Source organism: Sphaerodactylus townsendi, linkage group LG12, assembly GCF_021028975.2.
Source record: "Sphaerodactylus townsendi isolate TG3544 linkage group LG12, MPM_Stown_v2.3, whole genome shotgun sequence".
Lineage (NCBI taxonomy): Eukaryota > Metazoa > Chordata > Lepidosauria > Squamata > Sphaerodactylidae > Sphaerodactylus > Sphaerodactylus townsendi.
In genome coordinates this window covers 19,729,804-19,755,332 of record NC_059436.1, presented here as the reverse complement: position 1 = coordinate 19,755,332, position 25,529 = coordinate 19,729,804, and the positions used below count along the sequence as shown (strand labels likewise).

The 25,529-nt window shown below is 46.3% G+C and overlaps 1 protein-coding gene across 2 annotated transcripts in view; it reads left to right on the top strand.

Annotated features, from left to right (window-relative positions):
* GRIK4 (glutamate ionotropic receptor kainate type subunit 4) overlaps positions 1 to 25,529 on the top strand; it is a 449,540-nt gene that overhangs the window by 414,617 nt on the left and 9,394 nt on the right. For both annotated transcript variants that reach the window (XM_048512834.1, XM_048512833.1), the window contains exons 14-18: positions 5,980 to 6,089; positions 11,086 to 11,259; positions 13,865 to 14,030; positions 15,840 to 16,065; positions 22,073 to 22,201. In XM_048512834.1, coding sequence (XP_048368791.1) covers positions 5,980 to 6,089; positions 11,086 to 11,259; positions 13,865 to 14,030; positions 15,840 to 16,065; positions 22,073 to 22,201 — 805 coding nt within the window. The remainder of the gene's footprint in view (positions 1 to 5,979; positions 6,090 to 11,085; positions 11,260 to 13,864; positions 14,031 to 15,839; positions 16,066 to 22,072; positions 22,202 to 25,529) is intronic.

Below are 25,529 nucleotides of genomic sequence, written 5' to 3'. Positions count from 1 at the left end.
TCGCCTGCATCTGTGGCTGGCCTCTTCAAAGGTGTATCACAGAGAGAAACCTGTACAAAAAGAAACCTGGATCACCAAAAGATATATTTGTTCAATATATACAAACATACCAAAGCAAAACACTGGATTATTGTGCCTTTTCAAAATGTTTGTGTCACTTGGTGTAGTGGTTAAGTGCGGCAGATTCTCATCTGGAGCACTGGGTTTGATTCTCCAATCCTACACATGGAGCTTTCTTGGGTGACCTTGGGCCAGTCACAGTTCTCTCCGAACTCTCTTAGCAGCCCCACCTACCCCACACAAGGTGTCTGTTGTGGGGAGAGGAGTTTGTAAGTTGCTTTGAGACTCTTTGTTGGAGAGAAAGACGAGGTATAAAAACCAACTCTCCCTCTTGTGCTTTTTAGTCTTAACAGCCCTTCCTTGCCATCCCCCAAGGGGCTGTACGCTGCTGTACACCCACCTGAAGTCACTAGTCTTTCTCAAGTGTCCCTGAGTTTAGAATATTTGCATTAAATTCATTTTGAATGGTCCCCTGCCTGTCTACTTGCTCTGCATTTCAACGCGCGCTCCATATGTTACGTGGGCAATGAGGAGACGCTCTTGATTTCCCATCAGTTGAGCAGCAATATAAACAAAATGCTGCCACAGTTAGAGCGGATTATCCGCTGTCCCCCTTTCCGTCTTGTGATATCCACGTCTGGTAAAGATGCTACCATCCTCACCCATACAAACAGAGCTCTGGCAGCATCTCTCTCTCAGTGGCCCGCCGTCTCAGAGCCAAGAACAAACAAGTAATTAAAACCTACTTAAAATTCCATTTCCTCTGCTACGTGTGGAATTAAGGATCTTGGGGGGAGCTCACCATCAAGGTCCCACCCCCACCCCCTGCTTTGCAAACATTTCTCATCCTTGAAAACATTTATGTCCCCTCATGCACACAACATGTCCATCCCACAGAATGTTCTGTCAGTGTTATGGCTCAGTCTGGTCTGACTGGGGAACCGGGGAGGAGACTCAGATGGAGAGGAGGGGACAGGTGTGGTTCCAGACCTGTAAACACAGGGCCTGAGCAGTCAGTAGTTCCCGCAGGACCAGGTCCAGAGGCTCAAGCAGAGCATTCCGGTGGGGATCCACCGGCAGGCCCAGATGGGTTTGTGCCATTCCCAGATTGTGCCACCTCAAGGACAGATTTCCCCCAACCCAGCTCCATCACGCCCCCTCCCCCTAAAAAAGCAATAGATTTGACTAGTGATCACCCTTAGCAAGGGTCTGTTGGAAGTCTGGGGTATGTAGCCCCCCTTGCCTGTAGGAAAATACTGGCCCTTATTTCACAAAGAGTTTGAAGAAGAGAAGAGTTTGGATTTATATCTCCCCTTTTTCTCTTGCAGGAGACTCAAAGGGGCTGACAATCTCCTTGCCCTTCCCCCCTCACAACAAACACCCTGTGAAATAGGAGGGGCTGAGAGAGTTCCGAGAAGCTGTGACTAGCCCAAGGTCACCAGCTGGTGTGTGTGGGAGTGCCCAGGCTAATCTGAATTCCCCAGATAAGCCTCCACAGCTCAGGTGGCAGAGCTGGGAATCAAACCCGGTTCCTCCAGATTAGATACATGAGCTCTTAACCTCCTATGCCACTGCTGCTCCCACAAAGCTCCTAAAGCGTTTGTAAAATGTTTTCAATCCCCTCTTCTGTTTGCATTCACCCCCTTGAAACAATTCCTGACCGCCATTATGTGATTTTTTCCCCTTTTTTAGTTCTGTGTTAAATCGATGCTTCATTCTTCACAATTTCGTGCTGCATTCTCTACTCCTTGTATACTTGCATGTTTCAAATATTGCCCTCTCCCATTAAAGAACAAACAGAGAAATGCTGCAGATAAACAGGAATGGAGTGAGCACAGAAAATGGTGCCAAGGAGGAGGTTCAGGGAAGTGTGGGAAATGTAGCCAGTAGATCACACAGCAACTGAAGACATTTTCAAAACGTTTCAGCCAGAAATAAACTGTTCAGGGGCAAAAACAATGTGGATCTCCATGGAGGAAGCATGAGCTGTTTTAAATGAGCTGTGCAGAAAAACCCATTGTCACTCTAGAATCCCGCCATTCCTCAAAGGTTGAAGGCAGCAGTAAAAGAGGAAGACCCACCTTGAGTTGATTTAAGAACATAAGAACTAGCCTGCTGGATCAGACCAGAGTCCATCTAGTCCAGCTCTCTGCTACTCACAGTGGCCCACCAGGTGCCTTTGGGAGCTCACATGCAGGATGTGAAAGCAATGGCCTTCTGCTGCTGCTGCTGCTCCCGAGCACCTGGTCTGCTAAGGCATTTGCAATCTGAGATCAAGGAGGATCAAGATTGGTAGCCATAGATTGACTTCTCCTCCATAAATCTGTCCAAGCCCTTTTTAAAGCTATCCAGGTTAGTGGCCATCACCACCTCCTGTGGCAGCATATTCCAAACACCAAGCACACGTTGCGTGAAGATTTGACTTTGTAAAGGAAGCCACGGCCCTCAGTTTGCAAGACCTGAACATGGCTTCTAATGATAGGACGTTTGGAAGAGTCAGCAGGAGTCAGAAGCGACTGGATGACACTTCACACACACACTCTCCTTCCCTTCCCTTCTTTTTCCCTCCCATCCCAAAATGCCAGCTCTCCTATTTCTCCAGACTCTTGATTAATGTAGGAAGGATCTTGTTGCTTAACATCAATGTCAACAGCGTAGGAGCAATGGTGACAATTAACTAATTAAAGCAGCAAATGTTTATTTAGCAGTGGAAGGCACGGTAACTCATCAGAGTGGTCTTGCTTGAAGGACCTGGTTTCTACAGCAGACGAAAACCCTGTGAAAGACCCACTTGCTGATTCTTTGCCTGATCCCTTCATACTTCAGCATGGAAACATGCAGCTGACATGCAGTTAATCTGCTGTGCCAATCAGACATTTCCTAACAAATAACCACCCATAATTTCCCTGCGTGGACACTGTCTACGCATCTCCATCCTATCCCAATTTGAATGACATTTTATTTTCAGCGTAACCATGCCTTCCTGTCATTTCTCTTCTTGCCCCCACCCTGGCCTGCCCACCCATTTGCTGTTCCACACACGTCTTTCTTATCACAAGTAACCAAAGAAGGCAGGCTTAAATGGGTCTGTCATTTTTCTCAATTTCACTTGCTGTGATTTAATCAAGTATGGATTTCTGACACAGGGGCTCTAATGGGGTGTCTGACTGGTGAACTGCACCGAGCAGGGTGGGGGGGAAGCATCCATTTTACGCCCCCAGCCTCTCCCCATTCAAAACTAATGGCCTGTTACGGAGCAACATTTGGACTCTGGACAGGCATACTTGGCCTGGGTCCATTTGCAGTAGGGTGAGTGATGGGAGAGAAGGTGGTTTTCCAGAACTGAAGTCTCCTGTTCCTTGACCATAATTTATTTATTTATTTATTTATAAAATTTATAGGCCGCCTCATCCCCGAAGGGCTCGAGGCGGCTCACAACATGGCTGTTTCCCACAGCAATTGATACAGTATAAAATTAACCCATTAAAATCAGCAGCAGTTAATAACAATAAATAAATTAAAATAACAAGATTGTGTAAGACACATATACACATATACACAGGCGCCCGATCTAAAGGCCAAAAGAAAAAAGAGAAAAGAAGAAGAAGAATGCACGTTTGGTACACACATATCCTGTTCTCTGCAGTCTACTTGAAGAGGAAGAAGAGTTTGGATGTATCCCCACCTTTCTCTTCTGTAAGGAGACTCAAGGTGGCCTACAAGCTCCTTTCCCTTCCACTCCCCACAACAGACGCCTTGTGATATGGGTGGGGCTGAGAGTTCTGGGAGAGTGATGAAGAACTGTGACTAGCCCAAGGTTACCCAGCAGGAATGTAGGAGTGCGGAAACACATCTGGTGCCCCTCAGATGTGGGGGAGTGAGGAATCAAGTCCAGCTCTCTAGATTAGAGTCCACCTGCTCTTAACCACTACACCATGCTGGTTCTCCAAAGGGAGCTTTGATTCTCAAAAGTTCAAACCCTGAAAATATTGTTGGTCTTTAAGGAGCTTCAGGTCTCAAAATCTAACCTTTCTTAGGGTGATTCTGTCTACTGGACGGAGTGAGCCATAGTCTCTCTTTCTCTCTCTGGAAAGCAAACATGCAAGATACCCTTCTATGAAGGAGACCCTAATCCTGGGAGGAAAGTGAGGAATCTATCTATTCCTGTTCATAAAAGATGTATCATACTGAAGGCTCACATCCCTGAATAACTGATAAAGTACCAGGCATCTGTTTGCCTTTGTTCCAGTGAACATGTCCTTCATTACAATCCGAGATGCTCCTTATTGGAGTAAAGGTTGTTGGCACAGGATTGTTTATTCTGAATCAAGTCTTCATTGTTGATACAGGACAGGAACCTGGGAGTTTGCTTTAGGTTTTAAGTTCTTCCACCTTGACTCCTTGCTTCCTTTTGCAGCCTGTTATGCGCTTGCACTGAATACTGATCTCCTGCCTTTGACCACTGCCCCCCCCCCCCACATTTCCGCACGGGTAAAGCAGTAGCCATGATGTTGTTCGTACACTCCCTGATTCTCAAATGATGGTTTCCCCACAAACAGGAGGGAAACAATGTGCATTCCCAGATGGGTGAAGGTAGTTTTGCATTATTCTAATCTAGAGAACCGGGTTTGATTCCCCACTCCTCCACCCAAGTGGCAGAGACTTATCTGGTGAACCAGATGTGTTTCCACACTCCTACATTCCTACTGGGTGACCTTGGGCTAGTCACAGTTCTTCGGAACTCTCTCAGCCCCGCCTACCTCACAAGGTGTCTGCTGTGGGAAGAGGAAGGGAAAGGACCTTGTAAGTCACCTGGAGTCTCCTTACAGGAGAAAAAGGTGGGGCATAAATCCAAACTCTTATTATTATTGTCAACAACCAAATAACATAACGAATATTTGGTGGTGAGTGGGGAGCAGAAGTTGAAACATGACGAAACATTCCACCTTTTCACTCACTTGCTGGCATCTGACTTTCCTTTTTTTACTTGGTTCAAATTGTGTTGTGTAACAATTACTCACGAAAGTTAAGAGTGGGCCTGTACTTTTAGGCAGGGCTTCCCTTTGATTTAGTAGGCACGAATGCGCTAATGAGATTGCGGGATGGACTTGACGGTCCTTTGTGCCAGTGGAGACCGTGACTTGTGGAGACATTATTTCCAAAAGGTTTAGGGCATAATTTATTATTTATTAAGTCAATTTTTAGGCCACCCTTTCCCAAGGTGCCATTCATTAGCTAACAGGGGTCAGGAAGGAGCACATGTGGAATTTGTAGACCTTCCCCGGAATCCACTGAACCTATGGCTTTCCGTTAGAGGGCGCTTAGATCTCCTGTGTTGTTAGTTCATCTTGCCTGTAAATCTTGCACAGGACAAGAACATGCCGTGACTCATTCCTCCCTGTCCCTTGTATTAGGCACGTGCCAGCTGATAGTTGGCATGTGTTCCAGAGGAGGAAGCTGGCAACTGGTTTAGAAAGCCCGCATGCTTGGCAACTGCGTCAAGAACTGACAAATTTGCCAGCAAGTGTTGATACTTAGCTGCAGTAAAGGGTGCAGAACATAGAGAGTGGGTGCATCTGGAAAGAAGATGAGTAAGGCAAATGCAAAATGGTGAACAGGCTGAGCCCAAGGCGCTGTCAGCAGCTTGGAAACATTGAAGGTTGCAACGGACACCATTCCTTTATCGCAAAGGTTGGTCCGCCAGGCTTAACTCAGATGCAAGATGGCAAGAGAGGTCCTCCCATGCGGTCTTCTCCCTTCTCTAGATGCTGGGACTCCACCTACCCACCACTTTGGTTGCCTGCACCATTTCCCCCTCCTCGCTGCACTGTTACGCAGATCGTGACTGTATAGAGCGAAGGCATGGTTTTAAATATAAATGCACATGTTGATCTTCATTCTCCCCTTTCTCCATCTTAGGGGCGTAAGCCTGGCTACTTCTCTTTCCTGGATCCCTTTTCTCCTGGCGTCTGGCTCTTCATGTTACTTGCCTACCTCGCAGTCAGCTGTGTCCTCTTCTTGGTGGCCAGGTAAGGAGAACGTGCCTTCTCTCTCCTTTTTCCCCATCCTCACAGTGCCACCTACTGACATCTGCTAAGAACTGCATGGAAAGACCAAATGTGGGGGTTCACTGTCAGCCGCGTAGGTGTGGGGAAGACATTTATGGTGATATTTCAAGAATAGTTGGTATAGAAAGTTGTTCCATAAGTCTACTGCATTGTCACATTATATCACTGGAAAGGAAGGGAGATTATGGTCTACAAATGGTTGATAACGGGGGTTACCTTGTGCCTTCCAAAGAATGCTAGACTGGATTAACCTTGGTCTGATCCAATAAGGTAATTACATTATTAAGCAAGGTAGCATACCCAGGAACACTCAGCAGGAATTAGTTACGCCTGAGGATACTCTCTCTACAAAGCAGAAGTGGGACACAGAGATTCTGTAAGGTTTGACAAGACCAAAGTCAGCCCAGCCAACTGCGGGAAGAAAGCAGTCATAGAATCATAGAGTTGGAAGAAACCTCAAGGGCCATCTAGTCCAACCCCCTGCAATGCAGGAACACACAATCAAAGCACTCCCGACATATGCTCATCCAGCCTCTCTTTAAAAACCTCCAAAGAAGGAGACGCCACACTAGTTCGTAACCCAAAGGTGTCATCCTGCCTAAAATACAAACAGTATATCTTTTTCAAATGCCCAAACTGCTTAGTCTCACACACACAGTAAGCCCTGACAGCGAAACAGCTTCCAAGAAGATTAATTTGTATTTGGGTTGGACTGGCCATGGCCAGAAGGAGCATTAAAGAGGGGAAACTTGGAGATTAACATCCGTAAAGGGCAAACAGACAGCACATGGCTCTGTTTGGGCATCAGATCTATTGTGGGGGGTGGGTTGGGGGCTAAGCTGGGTTCCATCATCATATCATTAATGAAAGATGACAATGTAGAGAGGGTGTCAGTTTGATGTAGAGTTGCCAGATCCTCTCACCAGCAACGGGATGGAGGGGGAGGGTTGGCAGATCCAAGTTGGGGGAACTCCTGGCAATTTGTGGATGGGGCCTGGGGAGAACACAGACCTCCATGGTTACAACACCATAGACCCCTCTCTCCAGAGTATCCCTTTTCCCTTTGGAAGAACTGATCTCTGTGGTTTGGACATGAGTTGTAATTCCAGGGGGGTCTCCAGGTCTCACCTGGAGGGTAGATCAATCCCACACTGCACCAAGCACAGAAAGGTCCTTTAGCACCTGAGAAGTCTCGTATGTCTTATAATACTTATTAAGAAGAAAATCTCTTTGTTTCCCCTTGCACATAGCAATTAGATGAAAGTGCAATCCAGAAGACTGTTCAAGATTATTAATAATAGGAAATGAAAAATTAATGCTTTCTTCGTTTGTGATTTTCTAATTCTCCATATAAGTATGCAACTCCAACTACAAAATAAATGCCAGAAATAATATCCTATTTGGATGTTATATTGCCCAGTATAACAAATATTGAGCTGGATAATATTTTTCAGTTTGTACTATGTATGCCAAATCTTTGGTTTTGTAAAGCACATTAATATGCAGTGGTTCGTTTTTGTAAAACACAAACAGGTACAGGGTTTTATTTTGTGTGGCTATTTGTGATGTGCTGTGATTGTTAAGAGGGACTTATATGAATTTATTTTGTCTTAGGAGCTGCATATTTATATGGAGGATTAGAAAACCACAAAGAAGCCATTCATTTGTCATTTCTTTTTATTAATAATCTTGAACAGTCTTCTAGACTGCACTTTCGTATATTGTTACCTGTAAAGGAAAACAAAGAGATTTTTTCTTAATAAGTATTATAAGACATGTGAGACTTCTCAGGTTCTAAAGGACCTTTACGCACTTGGTGCAGTGTTGGATTGATCTAACCCTTTGGTGCACCTACCCCATTGTTGATATGGTGGAACCACCTGGATGCTGTCATCCTTAATCTGATGAGGATGGGAAGAAATAAGCCAAGAATTTCCCACAACATTTCAGATGTTGGATCTCCATCCACAATAGAGCCTCCCTGGAGCATCAAAATGAAACAGATGAACAAGATTGTAAAGTTCTCCCTAGGGGAGGAAACTCAACTCTCCACCTAATCAGTGCCTCGAATAACAAAAGCAGACTTTGTAACGAGAACAGGCATAACATCTGTGTGTTTCCTGCTCCAAGGCCTAACATAAGGCTCATGAAAAGTGTTCCTGTGATGCCCACAGGAATCTCAATAAAGCTTTGGAAAGGTGCAAATGTATTTGAGGTATGGAGCGGTGGGATAGTGTGATCCTACATTGCATCAGGCAGTGGCAAAGGATCTGAAAGTGATCCCTGTCGCAACCGGGCACCTTGCCCCAGTGTCTCAAGAGGACTGGAGGGATGGGTGCCACTTCAGCTGATGCTCATGGGGTACTGTCTTCTGTGTGCGCTGGAGCAGTTATTACCAACAGTGGATTGGGCCATAATGCCCACTAAGGTCCACTGGTTATTGTGGGGGCACGCTGGAGTAAATGATTTGGCAAATTGCCTAACCTTCCTGTTCCTTCCAAGATTTACTCTTGGATATTTTTTAAATTACCTTGGCGTAATGTGAACCTCAAGCTGGTTCCGACGCTCAGGATTAAATTGAGCAACTTTGTTTGTTCCAGTGAGAGTTCACTTGTACACACGCTAGTAAATCTCATATTTAATGTAATTGCTCAGAAGTGACTCCTGGTGCATTTAATAGATCTTCCTTATACGGTTAGTATACTCAGGATTGCAGTCTTTTGGAAGGAAGGAAGGTTAAAAGTGAACTTTGTCTCTGAAAAAGAAGAAAAGGGAGGGGGAGTAACGTTTAAGATCAAGATGCCGAAGGGATTAATCTCCTGGATTCTGCTTTGTCGATCATTGGCATATATAAAACTGCAGCTCTTTGAACCGTTTCACCTTGCACTTCATGTACAGCTCTTGCTGGGAAGTGGCTAGCCCCCTTTTTCTTAATTTAGAACTACACAGAGGGTTATTGAAGGGGTCATCTACATTATTTCCTGCTGCATTGGGTTAAATGAGCTTTCCTTCCAACAAGGACCCCCACCCAACCCCGGTCGTCGTTCTTTGTCTTGCACGGCTGGCACTCTGCAGCATTCTGTATCTTTTAAGTGAAAGACACCCCAGGGACCTCAGCATCATTCACAGGTGTGGCAACATTGCTGTAAAGTCACAGAACTGTTATAAAATGGCAGTCTGTGGTCCCTTGAGCCCCTTGCCATAACCAAGTCTGTGGACTGTAATGTATGGCTTTTAAAAGCCACTTGATAGCTCAACTGTGCCTTGTCTACATTGAGATATGACTTCTCTTGATGCATTTCCAGAGTGATGCATTCCAAATACGTCGGCACTTATCCGTGCCACAGAGGATATGCGGCTTCAGGTAACACCTGACGAATGTCAGCCAGATGAGGCATTTCTAGCGGAGAGCCCTCGCTCCAAAAAGGAAAGATCCTCTTGAGATACATAACTGTTCTCTCGGAGTCCCACAAAAACAGGCAGAGATGAAGTAGCTGTATAAAATCCTGTGTTTTAAAACATCGCCGCTAATCCCCAAACTATTTCTGAGCACAGTTATCTAAGGGACACAGAATACCTCTTGACAGTGGTTTTATTAACAGTGAAGAAATTCCAAAAATAATCCCACCAGCCTCAGTGTTTTTCTAAAGCCTTCCCACATATGCACCGACCAAGATATTCCGCTAGAAATAAATAGGAAGGCCCTTCCATGTGATGGTGATGTTCTGACATCAGAGCTGCTGTGGAAACAAAAAAAACTTAAGACGTTTAAACATTCTTACCTGGTGTCATAAAATGCCAGTGAAGAACCCAACAGAACCGTCCTCTCTCAGTAAGGCCCCTTCTGCACATGCAGAATAATGCTCTTTCAATCCACTTTCACAATTGTTTGCAAGTGGATTTTGCTTTTCCGCACAGTAAAATCCAGCTGCAAAGTAAATTGAAAGTGGATTGAAAGTGCATTTTCCTGCATGTGCGGAAGGAGCCCAAGTCAGGTAGGTATGTGTTAATAGCAGGTTTATCCTTGTTTAGCCAAGCTCCTCAGAGCTTCAAAGGTAAGCAGGACTGGGGCCCCAGTTAATGCATTGATGGGAGACCAGTAAGGAAACTGGGGTTACTATTCAGAGGCAGGCAATGGCAAACACCTCTGTCCATCTCTTGCCTTGAAAACCCTACTGCCCTAAGTCAGTAGCAACTTCACCATGCATTATTCATTTGAGTATGCCACAACAGCACCCTCCTAAGTCAGCCTGTGTCTTCTTCACATCTCCTTAAGAGCCATCATTTCTCTACATTTCTGCTCAGCTTCCCCCATATTTCAAGAGTTAACTGGGTGTGATATACTTATATCTGCATTTTTGGGGAACTTTTTCCTCAACTAAAATTAGGCCATGAATTAGCAGTAGCTGAGATTCCCAGCTGAGATGTGTGGATTCTGACTGGAATTTGACTGTTGGGTTCAAACCTGGGGGACAAGAACCATCACAAAGGAGCATGAAGCCCATGCATCAACCTTCTGTTGTGTACCTTTTTAGGGACAGAAATGGAACCAAAACTATTGTCTTAGAACCAATTGGCCATGCTGGCAGGGGCTGATGGGAATTGTAGTCCATAACATCTGGAGTGCCAAAGGTTCGCCACCACTGTCTTAGAATAATGCTAGACTCAGGCTCATTCCACACATGCAGAATAATGCACTTTCAAACTGCTTTCAGTGCTCTTTGAAGCTGTGCGGAATAGCAAAATCCACTTGCAAACAGTTGTGAAATTGGTTTGAAAACGCATTATTTTGCCTGTGCGGAAGGGGCCTCAGTTTCATGTAACTTTTACTAGAAGGCTTTTGGTATTAACTGCCAATTAGATAACTATCAAGTGCTGTCTCCCAAAACGGTAGAGTTTTATTACTACTTTCAGTTATACACAGGTATAATTGGATGTCTTGTGTTTCTCCTGGTAGGTTAACACCTTACGAGTGGTACAGCCCTTACCCATGTTCCCAAGGGAGATGCAACCTGCTAGTAAACCAGTATTCTCTTGGCAACAGCCTGTGGTTTCCCGTGGGCGGATTCATGCAGCAGGGGTCTACCATTGCCCCTCGGGCTCTGTCCACACGTTGTGTCAGTGGAGTCTGGTAAGAAATCGCTTGTGTCGCCTTTTTGTGATGGTTCACTGTAGCTTTGCCACAGGGAATGGTTTTCATTAAAGAACTCTGGAAAAGAGCCAAAGAGCTGCGACGTGCTGGCTATTGCTGTGTTCTGGAAATATCAGTCACGTATTATGCCTTCCCTCCAAAGGGCTTGGGGGATTGTGGCATGGTTTTTTTCTGGCTCCATTTTATCCTTTTGAAAACTCTGCAAAGTTGGTCATTGTCTGGCCCAAGGTTCTCCGTTGAGCTTCATGGCAGAGTGACAGAGAGTGCTTTTTAAACCTTGGTTTTATGTTTTAATAAGTTTTATTCCATGCGTTGTATCTATGTGTGTAAGCCGCCTTGAGCACCATAGTAAATGTTTGAAATGAATAAAAATTAAATCAACCACAGAGCAAGGATTTAAACCCAGGTTTCTTGAAACCTAGCTCAGCAATCTCACCATAAACCGCATTAGCTCTGGGTCTGGCCTGGTATATTATTCACTTTTCTTGCAACTGAGCCCGCTTCCGCACATGCAGGATAATGCACTTTCAATCCACTCTCAATGCACTTTGCAGCTGGGTTTTACTGTGCGGAATAGCAAAATCCACTTGCAAACAATTGTGAAAGTGGTTTGAAAGTGCATTATTCTGCATGTGCAGAAGGAAAGAGTCAAACTGCATGTGTTTTATTGTGTTCCCTGCCGCCACACAGCAGCTGTTCGGAACTGCCTCCAAAAACTATAAAAGGAGAGCCCAAAGATGCTTGCAAGGTGTTGTGGAAGGTGTGTTACCCCCACAGACCATTTTCTTGTGTGAAAACAGCCTGGAGGCGGGAGTTATTTTGCTGATTTTGCTACTCCATGTGCTCCAAAAGAAGCGTTTCCCAAAGTATTACTCCACAGCAGCGCTCTCTGTTTTCAGAGCTATAAATATGGCTTTATGTATTCCACACACCCACAAGCCGACTGTGCTAGAGCAGCATTTAGTTGTGAACTTGATATCCCATGGATCTTGGCACCTTTGCATCTTTAAAGTAAAGATGGCAGTCTTTGCTTGCCGATTTTAATCCTGGAAGTGCATCAGCAGTGAAGATTCAGAAGGAAGACAAAGATGCAGAACGTTTCCTCCGTGAGAGGAATAGAGTTCCAGCGACCTGAACCCTTCTTCATCTCTCCACCAGCAGGCCCTCCCTCTCAGCTGCGTTCATTACAATTTCACATCTCCATGCTGTTTCATACCATCCCCCCTCCCCTCCCCCCCACCAAGCTTGCATTTCCTTTTCGGGGGAAAAGAACACATGCACCCCCCCCCCCAAAAAAAAACCCCTCTTGCAAACAAATGATGAGAAACAGTGGCTTGGATCCAAAGCTCCAGCTGTTCAAATGAAAAGGGGGTTCCAACCCTTGCCAACTCCTCCGAAGGAACCATGACCCTAAAGTTATTTTCATTGAGGTGAGGGAGAAAGGAGGGCAGGCTGCAGATGAAGTGGAGAACTGGCAACCTCTTATGTGAGCAGAAGTGCACAAGGCGGCGTCTTTGAATCCAAACAAACAAAAATATATATTGTGCCTGATTCTGTTTGCAAAATGGGCATGTCCTTAATGTAGAGGAGGGGTTTTGAGAGCCAGAGTGATGTAGTGGTTAAGAGCAGGTGGATTCTAATCTGGAGTACTGGGTTAGATTCCCCGCTCTTCCACCTGAGTGGCAGAGGCTTATCTGGTGAACCAGATGTGTTTCTGCACTCCTACATTCCTGCTGGGTGACCTTGGGCTAGTCACAATTATTTGGAACTCTCTCAGCCCCACCTGCCTCACAAGGTGTCTGTTGTGGGGAGAGGAAGGGAAAGGAGCTTGTAAGCCACCTTGAGTCTCCTTACAGGAGAGGAAGGGAGGGGGGTGTAAATCCAAACTCTCCTTCTTTTTCTTCTTGATTCGAAAGGCTTGCTGGACAGTCTTTCTTTCAACTGTCGTTCAATCATCTGTGCTGTATCATGGAAAGAGGAGAAGAGATAAGGAGGGAGGGGCTCGGTGGTTCCTTCAAGCACTGGATCTATTGCTTCCCTCAGAACTGTGGAGTGTTCTGTTCTCAGCTAGAGCTTAGTGTTGTTGGTTTTTCCTCCTTTAAACCACTGATCTTCCTTGACATACCAAGCTTTTGCACAATAACCTGCCAGGAGAGCGGTATGTGCTTAGCATTTTTCAGAACCAGGTTCATGTTTCCAAAAAAAAAAAAGGAATAATACTAAGAAGATTCTGGATTAATACCCAACCTTTCTTTCCTGTAAGGAGACTCAAAGTGGCTTACAAACTCCTCTCCGCACAACAGACACCTTGAGAGATTTGGTGGGGTTGAGAGAGTTCTGAACAAACTGTGACTAGCCCAAGGTCACCCAGCAGGAATGTAGGATTGGAGAAACAAATCTGGTTCACCAGATAAGAATCCACTGTTCATGTGGAGGAGTGGGGAATCAAACTCTGGTTTTTCATGTGGAGGAGTGGGGAATCAAACTCTGTTCTTAATGACTGCACCACTCTGGTTCTCGGGAAGTGGTTCTTCTGAGTCATGAAGCGGAGAGCCTCCATTTGACTTTGCCTCTTTCTCCCAAGGTGGGCCTTCACCTTGATCATCATCTCCTCCTACACGGCCAACTTGGCAGCCTTCCTCACTGTGCAGCGCATGGATGTGCCAATTGAATCCGTAGACGACCTTGCGGACCAGACCGCCATTGAGTACGGCACCATCCACGGAGGCTCCAGCATGACTTTTTTTCAGGTAAGCTGTTCGCTGTGTCATAAATGCTGAAGGGCCTCCTTGATCAGAACAGATGGGACTGTTCTCACATGTTAGGCATACAGCATCACAGTGGACGTACACAGATCAGTCCTTCAATTTGACAACCCTTTGATATCTTATTATATAAAAGGTGAGCCATGGTGGCGACGACTCACTTCCAGCCAATCACCATGTAAACACACCTTGGGGGTGGGGCTTAAACAGATCAGGTAAATAACAACACAGAACAGCAGAATGTGGTGGTTACTCTCTCGTGCGCTCACCTTTCTCCCACCACTGTTGAATAGTTACAGCCACTGTGCTGTCTGAAGCTGCCTGAGGAGGAACAGGTGCAGGCATTGGCCTCCCTGTGGGAGGATCACAACTGCTGGTGGCCACAACTGTGCTGTTTACTGTCACGTGGCAATCCAGGTGTCTGTGGAGAGGAGCAGGCATCCGGGAACAGGAGGAGGAGGGAGCTGGTGGCACAGGGCCGAGACGGAGGAAAGGCAGGAGGGATCATCCCTCTCAATGGGTGCCATTAACCCTTGCATGCCAATGTAGGCATCCAGGAAAAGGAGGAAGATAAGGAATCAGCTGGGCCAAGAGAGAGGAAAGGCGGGAGAGGTTGTCCCCCTTGGTAGATGTTGCTAAACCACCAACAGTTTTCAAGAGCCCGTTGTGTTTGTTCATACAGCAGGCTTTACTGCTGGTTCTGGAAGGGGTCCAGAGGAGGGCAACCAAAATGGTAAAAGGTCTGGAATTCATGCCCTATGAGGAGAGATTGAGGGAGCTGGGTATGTTTAGTTTGGTGAAGAATGATAGCCATGTTTCGATATTTGAAGGGATGTCATGTGGGTGAGGGAGCAAGTTTTTTTTCTGCAGCTCCAGAGACGAGGACCAGGGGTCATGGGTTCAAGGTGAAGGAAAAGAGATTCCACCTAAACATCAGGAAAAACTTCCTGACAGTAAGGGCTGTTCAACAGTGGAATGCGCTACGTGGGAGTGTGGTGGAGTCTCCTTCTTTGGAGGTCTTTAAGCAGAGGCTGAATGGCCGTCTGTCAAGCGTGCTCTGATTATGCGTTCCTGCATTGCAGGGGGGTGGACTTGATGGCTCTTGGGGTCTCTTCCAACTCTATGGCGGATTCAGCATGGGCCAAAAACAGCAGAGTGAAAATGGTGTGAAAACAGTGTAAACCAGTGGTGGGATCCAAAAAATTTAGTAACAGGTTCCCATGGCGGTGGGATTCAAACAGTGGCGTAGCGCCAATGGGGCTGGGCGGGGCATGATTGGGGCGTGGCCGGGCATTCCGGGGGTGGGGCATTCCTGGGCGGGGCTGTAGCAAGGACGCAGCCGCTGCGCCGGTCCTTGGACGGGAAATGAATGCACGCAGGCGCAGGCTGCCACGCACGCCGGTGCACCTCCTGCTAGACTGCTTCAAGTTCTGCGTGCTACTGCTGAGGAGCGGAGGAGGGGTGTAACTAAGGCAAAAATTATGTGGCAAAATCACCAATTAGTAACCCCCTCTCGGCACACACAAATAATTAGTAACCTACTCTCGGGAACCTGTGAGAACCTGCTGGATCTCACCTCTGGTGTAAACCCTTCTACGCCACTTTAAACCATTTTACGCTGTTTTCACTCCACTGTTTTTGGCCCATGCGGAATCTGCCTATGATTCTATGATTCTCTATAATGCCTATGCTCACAGGAAGCTAATGCCTGTTTCTGGTTTCTGGCCCACAGCAACTGTTGTCCCTTTTTGCTTCATCTTAGCTACACGTTGTTGTTGTTGTTGTTTTTTGCAGAACTCCCGGTACCAGACGTACCAGAGGATGTGGAATTACATGTATTCCAAACAGCCAAGTGTCTTTGTCAAGAGCACGGAAGAAGGGATCGCGCGGGTGCTCAACTCCAATTACGCGTTCCTGCTGGAGTCCACCATGAACGAGTATTACCGTCAGCGCAATTGCAACCTCACGCAGGTCGGGGGCCTTCTGGACACCAAGGGCTACGGGATTGGCATGCCAGTCGGTAGGCAGTGAAGCACAATTCTAGCTATTCCGGGCTGTCTGCAGAGGATCAGAACATGAAATAGGCTGAAAGAGTTTCAAACAGATGCCACCTTCTTCCCACAGTCCTCCCAGAGGCCGCTTGGCTTCAAAAGGATCACTGCCAGAGCAGTGCGTGTTCCCGTATTCATCTGGGTGGCTTCTCAGATGAAAGGCTCGAGAGTGTTCTTTTAATGCTCGTTTTTGTACCTCGCTTGCTCTTTGTTCAGCCTAGATTTACTTATCTTATTTTAAGATACTTCTGTATCACCGTTCTCACAGTGCTGACTGTGGTTTCCAGTACAAGCCCAGGCAAGCAATTTAGAATCCATCGAGACATCGGCCATTTATCCAGGTGGTACTTATCCTGGGGTTGTTTGTTCCACGGTGGGGTTTCCCCACATTTCTTCGTTTACATGCAAGGAAGGGCCCCACTGATTCCTTCTGAGCCAAGCTGCCTTATTGCCTCCTCCTCCCCACCCCCCACTCCGCAGCTTCCAGGTTGTTTCTGCAACATTCATTTGGGGAGGTGACCTGCTGCCTTATTTGAGGATGGGGGTGTTTCAGTGATCTATTGTGCTTGCTGTGGACCCTAAATGTTAATTATTCTTTAAAAAGAAAGAAGCCCCATTGATCTGTATGAAATGCTGACCCCAAAGAGCTGGCAGAACTCTCCCTGTGTGGCCAGGGGCAGGTGGGGAGGAACGGAAAACCCAAAGGAAGCCGAACACATATTGCCTCCTTCCTTTTGCCCATGAAGCGAGACAAAAATTACGCAGAGAGAAAACTGAGAGTGTGGTGAGTTCTGATGAGCAGGAAATCCATCCGTAGCTGGGAATCTACCCAATGGGAATGTACACTCACTGCGGAGCAAGCCACAAGTGCACAAAACAAAACCAAATCTGTACATTGCCTGACAGAACCTGACATGAAAACCAACTCTGCCTAAGCCGCATTGCCATCTAAACTTTACAGGGGAAGGCAGGCCTCATTCTAACCAGAAGCCAGGGGCCACCACCAAAAAGATTCTTGCCCTTCCTGTTACAAATCTCACTTCTCTTAGGGAAGGAAGTAATACTATTTGGGAAGATCTTAGAGTTTCAAGCTCAGGGAAGAGGAGCAGATTCTGACCAGGGAAATTTCCAGATGGAGCAATGTTACATTGGTCCTAAAATAGACACTGGTAATGCTAGCTGTTCAAGAGCTTCTGGGCCACTGCTTCAAGTATGTGGTTTTTTTCCCACCAGCAAACAAAGAACACAATATGTGGAGGGCAGAGATGGCACAGAGGCACCTGCACCTTACAACGTAGAAGCAGAAATACAAATAATTCAAGGGCTTTGAAAGATTGACTCTTGACAAAAAAAAAATCATTTCTTTTTTTTGAAGATTTATTTCAACAAGATAAAAGGAAAGAAACCATCAGAAGTTAAAAGCATAATCCAATTTCCTCACACAAAAAAGAAGATAACAAGGAATACATGCATAGCATAACTATGTTAAAAGTATTAAGAAATATTAAAAAATAGACAGTGATGAAATAGTAACCATTCAGGTGGTGATTGTTATAATACATCTAAAGAAAGATATTTACAAATAATTTCCAAGTATTAAAAAATAAGTTCATGTATTTACAAAGTGAGGCGGAGTGGTGTAGTGAGTTAGAGCGGCAGACTCTAATCCGGAGAACCAGGTTTGATTCCCCACTCCTCCACATGAAGCCTGCTTGCTGGCCTTGGACCAATCCCAGTTCTCTCTGAACTCTCTCATCCCCACCTACCTCATAATGTGCCTGTTATGGGGAGAGGAAGGGAAGGAGTTTGTAAGCTGTTTAGAGACTCCTTAAAGGTAGAGAGAAATGGGGTATCAATGGGCCTTTCCCCACTTTCCTTAAGCCCCGCGCTACTCTCCTCAAGTAGCGTGGGGTCCCCCGGCACTCGCTGTGACAGGAGCGGCGACAGCGCAGCCGCCCCGACGTGCCTGCCGCTCTTGCACCCCCTCAGCCCTCGGCATCCCTGGCGCTCTTGTAAACGGCGCCTTTTGATGACCCTGCGCAGAGCGTGGGGTCATGGGGACACCAGGGCACGCGCCAGGGATGCCACGCGCTGAGAGCAGCACGCAGCATAGGGGGGATCGTGGAGAGTGGGGAAATGCCCATTATCAACTTTTAAAAAACCCGTTTAAATCTGACATATCTAACTCTTGTAAGCCAAGCCCCAACTGTGACTGGAAACCAGTTTAAGAGCAAGATTCAAGCCCAGTAGACTTCTCCAGCCAGATTTTCAGTCCCTTCTCCCAGCAGCAGTTATTGACAATGGCTGTCAGTGCTGAGCGTTTCCAGTTTTAAAATACACCTCTACCTGATTTCTTCTTTAAAGGTATGTTCTTCAATCCTCTCCTATCCTCTCCTGGAACAGCTGTGCCCACACATTTTGATCTCTCAAATTAGCTTCCCGTGAGAAGAGTTAGGTTCAAGTCTTGTAGCCCCTTAAAGCCCCCCTGCCCCCCCCCCCCCAGATTTTCGACTCATAAACCTTGGTGAGTCAAAACTCACTTCAGCTGATTCTGCATGGGCCAAAAACAGCAGTGTGAAAACGGTGTGAAAACAGTATAAACCCCTTTACACCATTTTAAACCCTTTTACACCATTTTCACACTGCTGTTTTTGGCCCATGCGGAGTCAGCCTTCCTCACATCTGACTCTCAAAAGCTAATAGCCTTGGAATCTTGTTGGCCTTTAAGGAGCTACAAGACTCGAATCTCGATCTTCTTCTGCTTATCAACAGGCCCAACCCTCCTGAAACTCAAACCAGCTATGCAGCACAAGCCGTAAGGTAATTCCCATGTGCAAGCCTAGCTCAAATTACTGTTAATTAATTTATTAATTAATACTGGACGGGAGGGGAGGTTTTACAGTTTCAAAGGCTCAGTATCAAAGTCAGCAAATCAATAGTTCATGTACCTCTTTACTTAACCTCTGCTCTGCTATTAAACCTCTGCTCCGCTTCTGTTAACTTGCGTAAATGTGTGTCAGTCTGAAGCTCTAATGAGTTACTCAGGGGAGTAAGTTCACTCTGAATGTTTCTTGAGGGTTGTTTTTCTTACTGTTATATGAATGGTGAGCACTAATTTTAAAGCATTCTTTGTCTTTCGAGGGAGCAAATGAATGGGGTGGAGGGTGGAGTGAGATGCAAATATTCAGACTCTGGTTTGAGTCTCTCTAAACCAGTGGTGGCGAACTTATGGCACGGGTGCCAGAGGTGGCACTCAGAGCCCTCTCTGTGGGCACGTGCAAATAGAATTCGTCATGTGGGTAGGAAATCGCCTCTTCCCCCCCACACACACACATCTAGGCTGGCCTGGGCCGCTGGGCTCAATTATTAGCATTAAACCTAAGACCTAGTTTTGGGGAAGCTGTGTAGGTAACCCTGTTAAGCGCTGTTAAGCCCCACTGATTTTCATGCGAAGAACTAAAGCACGATGCTTTACCTGGGAGTAAGCTCGGTTGTTGGCAATGGGGCTTGCTTCTGAGTAAACCCTCCTAGAGTCGTGATTTACCCGTTGGAAGAGTTGCACGGTTGCTTCAAAGCAAAGCCACCAACTACCACCAAGCTTACTTCCGAGTAACGCACACCTTGGAGTCAACCATTTTTTTTAACTGAAACCTCAGTATTGAGATTAAATTGCTGTGTTGGCATTTTGCGATAAATAAGTGGGTTTTGGGTTGCAATTTGGGCACTCGGTCTCGAAAAGGTTCGCCTTCACTGCTCTAAACCCATAACACAACATCGTGTCTTCAAGGGTGTGGTGGGAATGGAAGTAAAAATCTGTAACGTTTTATACAATAATCAGGATGATGAACCAAAGAAAGGACTTCAGCCCCCAGCAGCCTTTGGGAAAGAGATGATTGGCAGCTGGTAAATTTTGTTACGAACTGAGCAGAATTCTATATCTTGTATTCCCATTTCCTTAAGAATTTTGTGTCGAAGAGAATTTTGGCAGGGCTGCCTTTCCTTGGCACTGTTCTGACATTGAAAACCATTCTCCCCTGCATTCTACAACTGTAGTACCATTATAGCTCCATGGTGCTGAGTAAAGACACGTTGTCGTAGGGTCTAACTAGGTATGGTGGCAACACAAGCCATACACTTGGACGCAGGTTGCTGCTCAACGAATATGAAGCAGGGAGACTGCAAGGGGCCCTGGACCTGACCTAGATGGTACAGAGCAGCCCGATCCTATCAGATTTGGAAACTAAGCAGGGTTAGCCTTGGTAAGTATTTGGATGGAAGAGCCAGCATGGCATAGTGGTTAAGAGCAGGTGCATTCTAATCTGGAGAACTGGGTTTGATTCCCCACTCTGCCACTTCAGCTGAGGAGGCTTATCTGGTGAACCAGATTAGCTTGCGCACTCCAACACATGCCAGCTGGGTGACTTTGGCTGAGTCACAGTTCTTCGGAACTCTCTCAACCGCACCCACCTCACAGGGTGTTTGTTGTGGGGGGGAGGGAAAGGAGATTGTAAGCCCCTTTGAGTCTCCTTACAGGAGAGAAAAGGGGGCTCTAAATCCAAACTCTTCTTCTTCTTCTTCTTCCCAAAGGAGCCCACATACAATGGCAAACCACCTCTGTTTGTATCTTGCCTTGAAAACCCCACCAGAGGTCTCCTTAAGTCAGCTGCAACTTGCTGGCACATTCCACAGCCAGTGCTAAATCAGCAGGGGGAGTCATGCAAAATATGCTGAACAAGTTCCCTATTTGGGCTTTCCTCATCACAAGTGCCTCCCCCGGACAGTTTTGTCCAAGTGGGGCTTCCTTTCAAAGCTAGGGGGGGGGGGTAGAGGTTTGGCTTGGGGAAAGGTTCAGCATCATCCGGCTGTTTCTTTGCAGCATAAAATTACCCTTCCGCCACAAGCACCCCATTGTTTGTCTTCCGTGCTACAAATTCCTAAATAAACAGCAGCTGCCATTAAGTCCCAGCTGGGGAGAAAAGCAGGATATCAATAAATAAATGCAAAATGCATTAAGTGAGAATCAAGAGCTCTAAAGAAAATGATCTTCGTATCTTGTTATTTACTATTATTATATTTAAAAAGCCAAGCCGGAGTGGGGGGATGGTGGGGGTCAGTAGCCATACTGGCTGTAGAATTCTGTTTGGGCTTTTAAAGTATAAGCCATGTTTTCATGGAGAAACTGGACAAAGTGACCTTTTCGCGTTAGGAAAATGAAAGAATGGGAGTGTGTGCTGTTACCTATGGTAATGTGTAAATTTCATCCTGCTCTTCAGTATGGGATTTCAGCATTACAGGTAAGTGGAATGTTTAAAGGGCAAAAACCCTGCAGTAGTTCCTTAGACTGTGTTCACAAGAACAAGAGAAGAAGGTGGGGAGACACAGACCTGATGCAGTAGACCAGTGGTGGCGAACCTTTGGCACTCCAGATGTTATGGACTACAATTCCCATCAGCCCCTGCCAGCATGGCCAATTGGGCTGGCAGGGGCTGATGGGAGTTGTAGTCCATAACATCTGGAGTGCCAAAGGTTCGCCACCACGGCAATAGACTGAATTCGGCAACCTCAGGTTGTCGATGGAAAATCACATTTGGGAGTGTTAGAAACTCCCGACAAACCAGCACAGCAAGCATACAGAGGAGCCAGAACCTCTTTTCCTGCTGCGTTAGCCTTCATATGCCTGAATGTTTTGATACTAAAGCACATGCAAAGTTGCAGCCCACCATGTGCAGGTTCAAGAGGCGCAATCCGTCCACTCTACTGCCTCGTTCTCCCGCAAAAAAAGAGGCAATCCAATGAAACACAGCTCAGATTTGCTGTAAAAAAAAAATAATTGAAATGTCTGTAAATGGGGATGGTCAAGTGTACTTTTGAAAATGTCAGTTCTGTAGTAAACGATGCATAATGAAAATATACATGTTTGACGAAAACAGGAGTCATCTCTACTCCCCCTTTCAAATGTCCCTCTTGGCTTTGCAGGTTCTGTTTTCCGCGACGAGTTTGACTTGGCCATTCTGCAGTTACAGGAGAACAACCGCCTGGAGATCCTGAAGCGGAAATGGTGGGAGGGAGGGAAGTGCCCCAAAGAGGAGGACCATCGAGCCAAAGGTAAAAACCACCACTGCCCTGCTTCCCAAACTATCTGTCTGTTAATGAAGACGTGCCGCGCAGAGGTTGCAACCGACGAGGACGACTGAGACTCCGTGGCCCTGTCACCTTTACAGCCCATGGCTCACAGAATCCTTCTAAGCTGAAATATCTGTGTTAATAACGCGAGTTGAGCGCCGAGACAGGGCCGCTGCGCCTCACACAGAGTGTTTTTGCCTGGGGCAGAGAGAGCGAAAACAACCAAATGACAAATATTGGAGGCACACGGATGGCAAATGGTTCTTCTAATGAATGTCCGTGGCACTGCGACGGAAAATAGATCACTTGAGGGACACCATCCAAATCCGGAGGTTCTTCAAATGGCAGGGGGACTCTATCAGCAGCGGCTGCTGGCTAATGGTCCAATCGAAAGAAACGTTAGAAATGGAAAAAAGCAAGTGGCAGAGAGCTAATAATAGTTCTGGCGCCGAAGGGCAAGGCCTTGTGGGAGAGCTGTACAAACCACCCCCTAAAAGACACTGCGCTGGGCTGATGTCTCGGCACCAGAAACCGCTGTCCGCCAAAAGCAGTTGCTCAGTATTTTTGGCGTTTGCCCCAAACTGAAGCAGGGAAGTGTTTTCCCCCCCCCCCCCTCTCGTAGGGAGGCTAAAAGGTTTGCTGGCTGAGAGAAGTGCCTTTTAACCCGTACAAGAGCACAGAACAAAAGCCAAGCAGGCCTGTGGCCTCTATTATGTTTCTTTGGGAAATTGAGCACTACAAAGCCTTTTAGCCTGGAAATGCAAATGAGACAAGAATACACACAAACACACACACACACACGGCCTGGAAAATCACCTTCTGTTTGAACTGAGATGCGGGTTATAGAACATAAGCTAATGACCGGAAGTCGCCAGGCCTACCCGATTTAATTCTGAACAGATCTACATGGGGAGCATGGTGAGGAGAAAATAAATCCTTCCCCCACCCCCATTCCCCCAAATAGAAGTGCTTCAAACTTTAGAACAACTTGGGGGGGCGGGGGGGGGGGCTTTCAAGGCAACTGAAGTGGAACACCTTGTTTCCCTTCCAGCTCTTTGAGCCTCTCTTCAAAATGTGATAAACATTCTTCCGTGACAGATACTGAAATTGTTTTACTTTTTAAGACCTCACTCAAAGTCACTCCAAGCCTTTCGCTTTGAATCCCGGGCTGTTTCTGCAAACAGGATTTCAGCGCAAGAGCGTTCTTGAGTACCTCCCTGTCCGGCGTCAGGCGTCCAGAGGCTTGTGAGAGCACTAATTGCTTTATCTTGACATCTCAAACATACAACGGAGCTTCAAAGGGATGAAAATAAACTGATAAATTATGAAATGCGGGCTCGGAGGGAGGAGGAAGCGGCGCCATATGGAGAGCCGTCACTCAGCAAAGAGTAGAGAAAAGAGCAGATTCCAGACACAAAAGCCGGCAGGTGGTTTGGTTCTAGCGCAAGTGTGGGGGTAATCTAGGAGCACGAGTCTCTGAGATTGTACCACAGATTGTGCACACGTTCTGGTAGGGAACACAGTAACCGTGGCATAATGAAGATGATTACGGCTTTTATTAGGCCTGTAGAAATGAAAATCTGCACCTTTGGTTCCAGGGGCGGGAAATATCATAACTGAACCAGTCAGGGAGGATTGAGGATTCCTCGGGACTGCAGTTCCTTCTGATAGCCAGCATGGTATAGTGGTTAAGAGCAGATGGGCTGTGATCTAGAGAACCGGGTTTGATTCCCCGCTCCTCCATCTGAGCGGCAGACTCTTATTCTGGTGAACTGGATTTGTTCCCCTGATCCTACACACGAAGCCTGCTGGGTGAGCTTCAGCTAGTCACAGTTTTCTCAGAAGTCTCAGTATAACCTCAGCTTGTGGGTTCTGTGGGGCAGAACTTGGAATGAGTTTGCAACAACAAATTAAAAAAAAACAAAATGGTTTACTTTCTTAACATATAACATATAACATCAACATTTAACATCACACTTCAAGGTCCTGTTCAGGTTGCATTTTCAAGTCCTTATATTTACAGGCTTCTGATATTTCCAAGTCCAATTCTTCTTTGCAAGTGGGTTGGCTCCTGAAGACTCCAAGGGCTTGGTGAACAGGATTCAACATGATGAAGGTTTCCAGGAGAACTCTCACCCATTACAAACATAAAAAGAAACCCTTAACAAGGTGTTAAGGGCTTATACAAACCAAGGTCCAAGTCTGGTAGCCTTGTCTCCTCCAAACTACATTAGGTCGGCAGCCTCTTGCTGCTTTGAGTCTCCACCCCTTTCTGGGTCAACCCATTCTGAGCATGGGGGTTACATCAGCACCACCAACCTCACAAATTGCCTGTTGTGGAGAGACGAAGAGAAAGGAGTTTGTGAGCCCCTTTGAGTCTCCTTGCAGGAGGGAAAGGGGGAGTATAAATCCAAACTCTTCTTCACATTACAAACACCAGCTCCCAAGTAATTGGCAGGGAGTACTCTATAAATGTCCTGCATCTGTTAAACATTCCATGTTGGGTATTCTGCTCGTTCTCTGCCATCCCCAGATTCCCTTACCTGTGATTGCCATTCGAGTGGAAACGTCTTTTCTTGCAAAGTTGTGATTTACTGAGTGGCAGCAGTGCCCCAGAGATGCTGCCAAAAGAAATGATGGAGAACGACAAAGAGACATGACCTGCTATGAAAAAACAAACAACGACCAGGACAACAAAGCACTTGAATGATTTACAAGGGGGTTGGTGAGGACATGTCTATAAGCTGTGTGGGGATTGTCAATAAATCCTTGATTCTCATACTGTGATTTACTGTACCAGAAAGGGAGGCAAGAGGTTTTATAGGCATCCTGGGTGATTAATAGTTGTTCATGATGATCCCTGCACAAGCCAATAGCCACCACATGGTTCATGGGAATGAATTCAATCCACAGTTATGTCCACCTAAAACCCAAGAGCAGGAAGTAAGACAGATAGGGGTGTTGCTTAGATACTTCCACCTTCAGATATTGGTTTCCAAACTTTATCGTGAACTCAGCATGCTGTCGTTTGCTCATACCACGATTGTTAATGTAATAATTGATGGTCGTCAAGATGCATTTATGGTGACCCTTTCAACAGGGGGAAGTAAAAGATAGTGCCCAAATCTTTAGTTTGTTTTATCAGGAGGAATTCAGTGTTTTACAGGCTGAAAATCTTAGTGGGTTTGCAGCCGTATAAAACTGGAGCTGCCATCTCTGGGTTGGGAAATACCTGCAGATTGGGGTGGGGGCAGGATAGAGGCTGGCAAGAGCAGGGTTTGGGGAGTGGAGGCCCTCATCAGGGTGTCAT